At 42.6% G+C, this 12,687-nt stretch overlaps 1 protein-coding gene across 1 annotated transcript in view; it reads left to right on the top strand.

Moving 5' to 3' along the window:
- Window positions 1-12,687, top strand: part of LOC106593364 (polypeptide N-acetylgalactosaminyltransferase 1) — a 127,752-nt gene that overhangs the window by 97,358 nt on the left and 17,707 nt on the right. The window contains exon 8 of the mRNA XM_082975636.1: window positions 1,043-1,213. Coding sequence (XP_082831762.1) covers window positions 1,043-1,213 — 171 coding nt within the window. The remainder of the gene's footprint in view (window positions 1-1,042; window positions 1,214-12,687) is intronic.

Genomic DNA, 12,687 nt, shown 5'->3' with positions numbered 1-12,687 from the left:
TCATTCACATGTGTTGGCTGTGCCCCAAACGAGAGGGATTCTGGAAGTCAGTTTTCTCTCTCATTCACATGTGTTGGCTGTGCCCCAAACGAGAGGGATTCTGGAAGTCAGTTTTCTCTCTCATTCACATGTGTTGGCTGTGCCCCAAACCTAGAGGGATTCTGGAAGTCAGTTTTCTCTCTCATTCACATGTGTTGGCTGTGCCCCAAACCTAGAGGGATTCTGGAAGTCAGTTTTCCAGACGTTCTCAGAAGTGCTGAATCGGCCTATCGAACTCAACCCGTTGATTGCTCTTTTAGGCGTAACCCAAAGAGTTGCGTTTACAGAAACTATAGCCTTTGCTCCTTGCTGGCGCTGGTACCTAACCCTGTATTATGGTCCAAGTCTAGAACCCTTCATCATCTATTCACTATTTATTTATCTACTTATCTAATTACCTCTTAATTACTATTATTTAGTTATTTTCTGAACACATTTTTCTCCCGGCGTACTTTCCAGCATCTATCTTTCTACCCCTCTGTATGTCTTCTTCTGGAGGAAGGATGGAGGAAGGGTTGCCCAACCATGGTCTATGTAAACTGTACCATTGTATGTTTCTCATGACTGGTATCAATAAAACATTTCAACTTGGATACATGTTGGGGTTAGGTGGGTTAAATCATCCTAGAAGTCACAGAGAGACATTTAGCATGTCTTAATTCATATCAAAAATCACCTTTTGACTTTTCCATGTGGTCTATATTAAAGGATACTTCATTTAAGGAACTACCTACGTACTGTTGATTGATGTTTGTCTAGTGACTGTCAGGGCGTGCGTGCGTGCGTGCGTGCGTGCACACACAGCATGATGGTAGTGGCAGGAGCAACACCAGACACTAGTAACTGCTGTTGTCACCACAGTAGAGGTCTGCAGATGTTCTGGATATTAGAAGGGATTGAAATTGAAATGATTACGACTCACAAGTCCCAGCATCTACTCAACACTTTGTCATTGTGGATGTAAAGGTCTTCTGATGTGGAGGTGTGTAAATATGTGTTGCAGGAAAACGGTGGTGTGTCCCATCATCGACGTGATCAGTGATGACACGTTTGAGTACATGGCTGGTTCTGACATGACCTACGGAGGCTTCAACTGGAAGCTGAACTTCCGCTGGTACCCTGTACCCCAGAGAGAGATGGACCGTCGCAAGGGAGACCGCACTCTGCCCGTTCGGTAGGTAGGACACACTACCCATCTACAGCACTGGCATAGAGACTGGAACGTAGAGGATATCAGCCCTGCTCCTAACACAGCCCTGCTCCTAACACTACTGATTCTAAATGTAATAGACTAGTAATAGTGGCATAGAGACTGGAACGTAGAGGATATCAGCCCTGCTCCTAACACTACTGATTCTAAATGTAATAGACTAGTAATAGTGGCATAGAGACTGGAACGTAGAGGATATCAGCCCTGCTCCTAACACTACTGATTCTAAATGTAATAGACTAGTAATAGTGACATAGAGACTGGAACGTAGAGGATATCAGCCCTGCTCCTAACACTACTGATTCTAAATGTAATAGACTAGTAATAGTGGCATAGAGACTGGAATGTAGAGGATATCAACCCTGCTCCTAACACTACTGATTCTAAATGTAATAGACTAGTAATAGTGGCATAGAGACTGGAACGTAGAGGATATCAGCCCTGCTCCTAACACTACTGATTCTAAATGTAATAGACTAGTAATAGTGGCATAGAGACTGGAACGTAGAGGATATCAGCCCTGCTCCTAACACTACTGATTCTAAATGTAATAGACTAGTAATAGTGACATAGAGACTGGAACGTAGAGGATATCAGCCCTGCTCCTAACACTACTGATTCTAAATGTAATAGACTAGTAATAGTGGCATAGAGACTGGAACGTAGAGGATATCAGCCCTGCTCCTAACACTACTGATTCTAAATGTAATAGACTAGTAATAGTGACATAGAGACTGGAACGTAGAGGATATCAGCCCTGCTCCTAACACTACTGATTCTAAATGTAATAGACTAGTAATAGTGGCATAGAGACTGGAACGTAGAGGATATCAGCCCTGCTCCTAACACTACTGATTCTAAATGTAATAGACTAGTAATAGTGACATAGAGACTGGAACGTAGAGGATATCAGCCCTGCTCCTAACACTACTGATTCTAAATGTAATAGACTAGTAATAGTGACATAGAGACTGGAACGTAGAGGATATCAGCCCTGCTCCTAACACTACTGATTCTAAATGTAATAGACTAGTAATAGTGACATAGAGACCGGAACGTAGAGGATATCAGCCCTGCTCCTAACACTACTGATTCTAAATGTAATAGACTAGTAATAGTGGCATAGAGACCGGAACGTAGAGGATATCAGCCCTGCTCCTAACACTACTGATTCTAAATGTAATAGACTAGTAATAGTGGCATAGAGACCGGAACGTAGAGGATATCAGCCCTGCTCCTAACACTACTGATTCTAAATGTAATAGACTAGTAATAGTGGCATAGAGACTGGAACGTAGAGGATATCAGCCCTGCTCCTAACACTACTGATTCTAAATGTAATAGACTAGTAATAGTGGCATAGAGACTGGAACGTAGAGGATATCAGCCCTGCTCCTAACACTACTGATTCTAAATGTAATAGACTAGTAATAGTGGCATAGAGACTGGAACGTAGAGGATATCAGCCCTGCTCCTAACACTACTGATTCTAAATGTAATAGACTAGTAATAGTGGCATAGAGACTGGAACGTAGAGGATATCAGCCCTGCTCCTAACACTACTGATTCTAAATGTAATAGACTAGTAATAGTGGCATAGAGACTGGAACGTAGAGGATATCAGCCCTGCTCCTAACACTACTGATTCTAAATGTAATAGACTAGTAATAGTGGCATAGAGACTGGAACGTAGAGGATATCAGCCCTGCTCCTAACACTACTGATTCTAAATGTAATAGACTAGTAATAGTGGCATAGAGACCGGAACGTAGAGGATATCAGCCCTGCTCCTAACACTACTGATTCTAAATGTAATAGACTAGTAATAGTGGCATAGAGACCGGAACGTAGAGGATATCAGCCCTGCTCCTAACACTACTGATTCTAAATGTAATAGACCAGTAATAGTGGCATAGAGACCGGAACGTAGAGGATATCAGCCCTGCTCCTAACACTACTGATTCTAAATGTAATAGACCAGTAATAGTGGCATAGAGACCGGAACGTAGAGGATATCAGCCCTGCTCCTAACACTACTGATTCTAAATGTAATAGACCAGTAATAGTGGCATAGAGACCGGAACGTAGAGGATATCAGCCCTGCTCCTAACACTACTGATTCTAAATGTAATAGACTAGTAATAGTGGCATAGAGACCGGAACGTAGAGGATATCAGCCCTGCTCCTAACACTACTGATTCTAAATGTAATAGACTAGTAATAGTGGCATAGAGACCGGAACGTAGAGGATATCAGCCCTGCTCCTAACACTACTGATTCTAAATGTAATAGACTAGTAATAGTGGCATAGAGACCGGAACGTAGAGGATATCAGCCCTGCTCCTAACACTACTGATTCTAAATGTAATAGACTAGTAATAGTGGCATAGAGACCGGAACGTAGAGGATATCAGCCCTGCTCCTAACACTACTGATTCTAAATGTAATAGACTAGTAATGGTGGCATAGAGACCGGAACGTAGAGGATATCAGCCCTGCTCCTAACACTACTGATTCTAAATGTAATAGACTAGTAATGGTGGCATAGAGACCGGAACGTAGAGGATATCAGCCCTGCTCCTAACACTACTGATTCTAAATGTAATAGACTAGTAATGGTGGCATAGAGACCGGAACGTAGAGGATATCAGCCCTGCTCCTAACACTACTGATTCTAAATGTAATAGACTAGTAATGGTGGCATAGAGACCGGAACGTAGAGGATATCAGCCCTGCTCCTAACACTACTGATTCTAAATGTAATAGACTAGTAATAGTGGCATAGAGACCGGAACGTAGAGGATATCAGCCCTGCTCCTAACACTACTGATTCTAAATGTAATAGACTAGTAATAGTGGCATAGAGACCGGAACGTAGAGGATATCAGCCCTGCTCCTAACACTACTGATTCTAAATGTAATAGACTAGTAATAGTGGCATAGAGACCGGAACGTAGAGGATATCAACCCTGCTCCTAACACTACTGATTCTAAATGTAATAGACTAGTAATAGTGGCATAGAGACCGGAACGTAGAGGATATCAGCCCTGCTCCTAACACTACTGATTCTAAATGTAATAGACTAGTAATGGTGGCATAGAGACCGGAACGTAGAGGATATCAGCCCTGCTCCTAACACTACTGATTCTAAATGTAATAGACTAGTAATGGTGGCATAGAGACCGGAACGTAGAGGATATCAGCCCTGCTCCTAACACTACTGATTCTAAATGTAATAGACTAGTAATGGTGGCATAGAGACCGGAACGTAGAGGATATCAGCCCTGCTCCTAACACTACTGATTCTAAATGTAATAGACTAGTAATGGTGGCATAGAGACCGGAACGTAGAGGATATCAGCCCTGCTCCTAACACTACTGATTCTAAATGTAATAGACTAGTAATAGTGGCATAGAGACCGGAACGTAGAGGATATCAGCCCTGCTCCTAACACTACTGATTCTAAATGTAATAGACTAGTAATAGTGGCATAGAGACCGGAACGTAGAGGATATCAGCCCTGCTCCTAACACTACTGATTCTAAATGTAATAGACTAGTAATGGTGGCATAGAGACCGGAACGTAGAGGATATCAGCCCTGCTCCTAACACTACTGATTCTAAATGTAATAGACTAGTAATGGTGGCATAGAGACCGGAACGTAGAGGATATCAGCCCTGCTCCTAACACTACTGATTCTAAATGTAATAGACTAGTAATGGTGGCATAGAGACCGGAACGTAGAGGATATCAGCCCTGCTCCTAACACTACTGATTCTAAATGTAATAGACTAGTAATGGTGGCATAGAGACCGGAACGTAGAGGATATCAGCCCTGCTCCTAACACTACTGATTCTAAATGTAATAGACTAGTAATGGTGGCATAGAGACCGGAACGTAGAGGATATCAGCCCTGCTCCTAACACTACTGATTCTAAATGTAATAGACTAGTAATGGTGGCATAGAGACCGGAACGTAGAGGATATCAGCCCTGCTCCTAACACTACTGATTCTAAATGTAATAGACTAGTAATGGTGGCATAGAGACCGGAACGTAGAGGATATCAGCCCTGCTCCTAACACTACTGATTCTAAATGTAATAGACTAGTAATGGTGGCATAGAGACCGGAACGTAGAGGATATCAGCCCTGCTCCTAACACTACTGATTCTAAATGTAATAGACTAGTAATGGTGGCATAGAGACCGGAACGTAGAGGATATCAGCCCTGCTCCTAACACTACTGATTCTAAATGTAATAGACTAGTAATGGTGGCATAGAGACCGGAACGTAGAGGATATCAGCCCTGCTCCTAACACTACTGATTCTAAATGTAATAGACTAGTAATGGTGGCATAGAGACCGGAACGTAGAGGATATCAGCCCTGCTCCTAACACTACTGATTCTAAATGTAATAGACTAGTAATGGTGGCATAGAGACCGGAACGTAGAGGATATCAGCCCTGCTCCTAACACTACTGATTCTAAATGTAATAGACTAGCGGAACGTAGAGGATATCAGCCCTGCTCCTAGAGACTACTGATTCGAACTGTAATAGACTAGGAATAGTGGCATAGAGCCCGGAACGTAGAGGATATCAGCCCTGCTCCTAACACTACTGATTCTAAATGTAATAGACTAGTAATGGTGGCATAGAGACCGGAACGTAGAGGATATCAGCCCTGCTCCTAACACTACTGATTCTAAATGTAATAGACTAGTAATGGTGGCATAGAGACCGGAACGTAGAGGATATCAGCCCTGCTCCTAACACTACTGATTCTAAATGTAATAGACTAGTAATGGTGGCATAGAGACCGGAACGTAGAGGATATCAGCCCTGCTCCTAACACTACTGATTCTAAATGTAATAGACTAGTAATGGTGGCATAGAGACCGGAACGTAGAGGATATCAGCCCTGCTCCTAACACTACTGATTCTAAATGTAATAGACTAGTAATGGTGGCATAGAGACCGGAACGTAGAGGATATCAGCCCTGCTCCTAACACTACTGATTCTAAATGTAATAGACTAGTAATGGTGGCATAGAGACCGGAACGTAGAGGATATCAGCCCTGCTCCTAACACTACTGATTCTAAATGTAATAGACTAGTAATAGTGGCATAGAGACTGGAACGTAGAGGATATCAGCCCTGCTCCTAACACTACTGATTCTAAATGTAATAGACTAGTAATAGTGGCATAGAGACTGGAACGTAGAGGATATCAGCCCTGCTCCTAACACTACTGATTCTAAATGTAATAGACTAGTAATAGTGGCATAGAGACTGGAACGTAGAGGATATCAGCCCTGCTCCTAACACTACTGATTCTAAATGTAATAGACTAGTAATAGTGGCATAGAGACTGGAACGTAGAGGATATCAGCCCTGCTCCTAACACTACTGATTCTAAATGTAATAGACTAGTAATAGTGGTGGCATAGAGACTGGAACGTAGAGGATATCAGCCCTGCTCCTAACACTACTGATTCTAAATGTAATAGACTAGTAATAGTGGCATAGAGACTGGAACGTAGAGGATATCAGCCCTGCTCCTAACACTACTGATTCTAAATGTAATAGACTAGTAATAGTGGCATAGAGACTGGAACGTAGAGGATATCAGCCCTGCTCCTAACACTACTGATTCTAAATGTAATAGACTAGTAATAGTGGCATAGAGACTGGAACGTAGAGGATATCAGCCCTGCTCCTAACACTACTGATTCTAAATGTAATAGACTAGTAATAGTGGCATAGAGACCGGAACGTAGAGGATATCAGCCCTGCTCCTAACACTACTGATTCTAAATGTAATAGACTAGTAATAGTGGCATAGAGACCGGAACGTAGAGGATATCAGCCCTGCTCCTAACACTACTGATTCTAAATGTAATAGACTAGTAATAGTGGCATAGAGACCGGAACGTAGAGGATATCAGCCCTGCTCCTAACACTACTGATTCTAAATGTAATAGACTAGTAATAGTGGCATAGAGACCGGAACGTAGAGGATATCAGCCCTGCTCCTAACACTACTGATTCTAAATGTAATAGACTAGTAATAGTGGCATAGAGACCGGAACGTAGAGGATATCAGCCCTGCTCCTAACACTACTGATTCTAAATGTAATAGACTAGTAATAGTGGCATAGAGACCGGAACGTAGAGGATATCAGCCCTGCTCCTAACACTACTGATTCTAAATGTAATAGACTAGTAATAGTGGCATAGAGACCGGAACGTAGAGGATATCAGCCCTGCTCCTAACACTACTGATTCTAAATGTAATAGACTAGTAATAGTGGCATAGAGACCGGAACGTAGAGGATATCAGCCCTGCTCCTAACACTACTGATTCTAAATGTAATAGACTAGTAATGGTGGCATAGAGACCGGAACGTAGAGGATATCAGCCCTGCTCCTAACACTACTGATTCTAAATGTAATAGACTAGTAATGGTGGCATAGAGACCGGAACGTAGAGGATATCAGCCCTGCTCCTAACACTACTGATTCTAAATGTAATAGACTAGTAATGGTGGCATAGAGACCGGAACGTAGAGGATATCAGCCCTGCTCCTAACACTACTGATTCTAAATGTAATAGACTAGTAATAGTGGCATAGAGACCGGAACGTAGAGGATATCAGCCCTGCTCCTAACACTACTGATTCTAAATGTAATAGACTAGTAATAGTGGCATAGAGACCGGAACGTAGAGGATATCAGCCCTGCTCCTAACACTACTGATTCTAAATGTAATAGACTAGTAATAGTGGCATAGAGACCGGAACGTAGAGGATATCAGCCCTGCTCCTAACACTACTGATTCTAAATGTAATAGACTAGTAATAGTGGCATAGAGACCGGAACGTAGAGGATATCAGCCCTGCTCCTAACACTACTGATTCTAAATGTAATAGACTAGTAATAGTGGCATAGAGACCGGAACGTAGAGGATATCAGCCCTGCTCCTAACACTACTGATTCTAAATGTAATAGACTAGTAATAGTGGCATAGAGACCGGAACGTAGAGGATATCAGCCCTGCTCCTAACACTACTGATTCTAAATGTAATAGACTAGTAATAGTGGCATAGAGACCGGAACGTAGAGGATATCAGCCCTGCTCCTAACACTACTGATTCTAAATGTAATAGACTAGTAATAGTGGCATAGAGACCGGAACGTAGAGGATATCAGCCCTGCTCCTAACACTACTGATTCTAAATGTAATAGACTAGTAATAGTGGCATAGAGACCGGAACGTAGAGGATATCAGCCCTGCTCCTAACACTACTGATTCTAAATGTAATAGACTAGTAATAGTGGCATAGAGACCGGAACGTAGAGGATATCAGCCCTGCTCCTAACACTACTGATTCTAAATGTAATAGACTAGTAATAGTGGCATAGAGACCGGAACGTAGAGGATATCAGCCCTGCTCCTAACACTACTGATTCTAAATGTAATAGACTAGTAATAGTGGCATAGAGACCGGAACGTAGAGGATATCAGCCCTGCTCCTAACACTACTGATTCTAAATGTAATAGACTAGTAATAGTGGCATAGAGACCGGAACGTAGAGGATATCAGCCCTGCTCCTAACACTACTGATTCTAAATGTAATAGACTAGTAATAGTGGCATAGAGACCGGAACGTAGAGGATATCAGCCCTGCTCCTAACACTACTGATTCTAAATGTAATAGACTAGTAATAGTGGCATAGAGACCGGAACGTAGAGGATATCAGCCCTGCTCCTAACACTACTGATTCTAAATGTAATAGACTAGTAATAGTGGCATAGAGACTGGAACGTAGAGGATATCAGCCCTGCTCCTAACACTACTGATTCTAAATGTAATAGACTAGTAATAGTGGCATAGAGACTGGAACGTAGAGGATATCAGCCCTGCTCCTAACACTACTGATTCTAAATGTAATAGACTAGTAATAGTGGCATAGAGACTGGAACGTAGAGGATATCAGCCCTGCTCCTAACACTACTGATTCTAAATGTAATAGACTAGTAATAGTGGCATAGAGACTGGAACGTAGAGGATATCAGCCCTGCTCCTAACACTACTGATTCTAAATGTAATAGACTAGTAATAGTGCGCATAGAGACTGGAACGTAGAGGATATCAGCCCTGCTCCTAACACTACTGATTCTAAATGTAATAGACTAGTAATAGTGGCATAGAGACTGGAACGTAGAGGATATCAGCCCTGCTCCTAACACTACTGATTCTAAATGTAATAGACTAGTAATAGTGGCATAGAGACTGGAACGTAGAGGATATCAGCCCTGCTCCTAACACTACTGATTCTAAATGTAATAGACTAGTAATAGTGGCATAGAGACTGGAACGTAGAGGATATCAGCCCTGCTCCTAACACTACTGATTCTAAATGTAATAGACTAGTAATAGTGGCATAGAGACTGGAACGTAGAGGATATCAGCCCTGCTCCTAACACTACTGATTCTAAATGTAATAGACTAGTAATAGTGGCATAGAGACCGGAACGTAGAGGATATCAGCCCTGCTCCTAACACTACTGATTCTAAATGTAATAGACTAGTAATAGTGGCATAGAGACCGGAACGTAGAGGATATCAGCCCTGCTCCTAACACTACTGATTCTAAATGTAATAGACTAGTAATAGTGGCATAGAGCCCGGAACGTAGAGGATATCAGCCCTGCTCCTAACACTACTGATTCTAAATGTAATAGACTAGTAATAGTGGCATAGAGACCGGAACGTAGAGGATATCAGCCCTGCTCCTAACACTACTGATTCTAAATGTAATAGACTAGTAATAGTGGCATAGAGACCGGAACGTAGAGGATATCAGCCCTGCTCCTAACACTACTGATTCTAAATGTAATAGACTAGTAATAGTGGCATAGAGACCGGAACGTAGAGGATATCAGCCCTGCTCCTAACACTACTGATTCTAAATGTAATAGACTAGTAATAGTGGCATAGAGACCGGAACGTAGAGGATATCAGCCCTGCTCCTAACACTACTGATTCTAAATGTAATAGACTAGTAATAGTGGCATAGAGACCGGAACGTAGAGGATATCAGCCCTGCTCCTAACACTACTGATTCTAAATGTAATAGACTAGTAATAGTGGCATAGAGACCGGAACGTAGAGGATATCAGCCCTGCTCCTAACACTACTGATTCTAAATGTAATAGACTAGTAATAGTGGCATAGAGACTGGAACGTAGAGGATATCAGCCCTGCTCCTAACACTACTGATTCTAAATGTAATAGACTAGTAATAGTGACATAGCTGGGACTTTTATTTATTTATTTTATTTATTTATTTATTTATTTATTTCACCTTTATTTAACCAGGTAGGCAAGTTGAGAACAAGTTCTCATTTACAATTGCGACCTGGCCAAGATAAAGCAAAGCAGTTCGACAACATACAAAAACACAGAGTTACACATGGAGTAAAACAACATACAATCAATGATACAGTAGACAAAAATAAGACTATATACAATGTGAGCAAATAGTTAGAAGTTTTGTTTTCAGTAAAATACATGTAGCCGTGTTGCTGTGTTCCTGTGTAGTTGAGGATGGGGAAACTCTGGGAACATTCAGGAATAAAACCCAGGGTTTGTTATCGCTTGTCCCTCATCACCTCTTCCTGTTCATGTTCCCCACCAGTCCAACTGGGACTATCAGAGGCACATTCAGAGGTCCCATTTCCAGTCAGAGTCCCTGCTTCCATCACAACACAGGGAAACAGACTAGTATATTCGTGAGGTGACCTGAGTAAAGTAGTTTCAGTAAAACATCATGTTATTGAGTTTATCTTTAGCCAGCTAATATCAGCGAAGGTGTTTTTCTGTTTTCCCCTGCCTGCGTGGCCAAGGTGTTTTTCTGTTTTCCCCTGCCTGCGTGGCCAAGGTGTTTTTCTGTTTTCCCCTGCCTGCGTGGCCAAGGTGTTTTTCTGTTTTCCCCTGCCTGCGTGGCCAAGGTGTTTTTCTGTTTTCCCCTGCCTGCGTGGCCAAGGTGTTTTTCTGTTTTCCCCTGCCTGCGTGGCCAAGGTGTTTTTCTGTTTTCCCCTGCCTGCGTGGCCAAGGTGTTTTTCTGTTTTCCCCTGCCTGCGTGGCCAAGGTGTTTTTCTGTTTTCCCCTGCCTGCGTGGCCAAGGTGTTTTTCTGTTTTCCCCTGCCTGCGTGGCCAAGGTGTTTTTCTGTTTTCCCCTGCCTGCGTGGCCAAGGTGTTTTTCTGTTTTCCCCTGCCTGCGTGGCCAAGGTGTTTTTCTGTTTTCCCCTGCCTGCGTGGCCAAGGTGTTTTTCTGTTTTCCCCTGCCTGCGTGGCCAAGGTGTTTTTCTGTTTTCCCCTGCCTGCGTGGCCAAGGTGTTTTTCTGTTTTCCCCTGCCTGCGTGGCCAAGGTGTTTTTCTGTTTTCCCCTGCCTGCGTGGCCAAGGTGTTTTTCTGTTTTCCCCTGCCTGCGTGGCCAAGGTGTTTTTCTGTTTTCCCCTGCCTGCGTGGCCAAGGTGTTTTGCTACTCTTGTGTTCCCAGCTGGCCAACAACAGAACGTGTGTGACTCCCCACACAGTGCACAGCTCCACAGCTCAGATCGTGTTCCCACAATATGTTTCCCCAGGGGGACGTGTGCTGTTCTATTTGTAGTTCTATGTGGCACTGGCACCATGTTTCCTGTTGTCTTCCTGATCAACATCTTGAAAACAAGTCTTTAGCTCAATGACATATGGTGGCAAGAAAGTATGTGAACCCTTTGGAATTACCTGGATTTCTGCTTAAATTGGTCATATAAATTTCATCTGATCTTCATCTAGGTCACAACAATAGACAAACACAGTCTGCTTAAACTAATAACACACAGACAATTATATGTTTTCATTTATTTATTGAACACACTGTTTAAACATTCACAGTGCAGGGTGGGAAAAGTATGTGAACCATTGTATTTAATAACTGGTTGACCCTCCTTTGGCAGCACTAACCTCAACCAAACGTGTTCTGTAGTTGCGGATCAGACCTGCACAACGGTCAGGAGAAATTTTGGACCATTCCTCTTTACAAAACTGTTTCAGTTCAGCAATATTCTTGTGATTTCTGGTGTGAACCACTCTATTGAGTTTATGCCACAGCATCTCAATCGGGTTGAGGTCAGGACTCTGACTGGGCCACTCCAGAAGGCGTATTTCCTTCTGTTGAAGCCATTCTGTTGTTGATTTACTTCAGTGTTTTGGGTCGTTGTCCTGTTGCATCACCCAACTTCTGTTGAGCTTCAATTGGTGACAGATAGCCTAACATTCTCCTGCAAAATGTCTTGATAAACTTGGGAATTAATTTATCCGTTGATGATAGCAAGCTGTCCAGGCCCTGAGGCAGCAAAGCAGCCCCAAACCATGATGC

Source organism: Salmo salar, chromosome 05 (assembly GCF_965601325.2).
Source record: "Salmo salar chromosome 05, fSalSal1, whole genome shotgun sequence".
In the NCBI taxonomy this organism is placed as follows: domain Eukaryota; kingdom Metazoa; phylum Chordata; class Actinopteri; order Salmoniformes; family Salmonidae; genus Salmo; species Salmo salar.
This window is presented reverse-complemented; position numbering and strand designations above follow the sequence as displayed.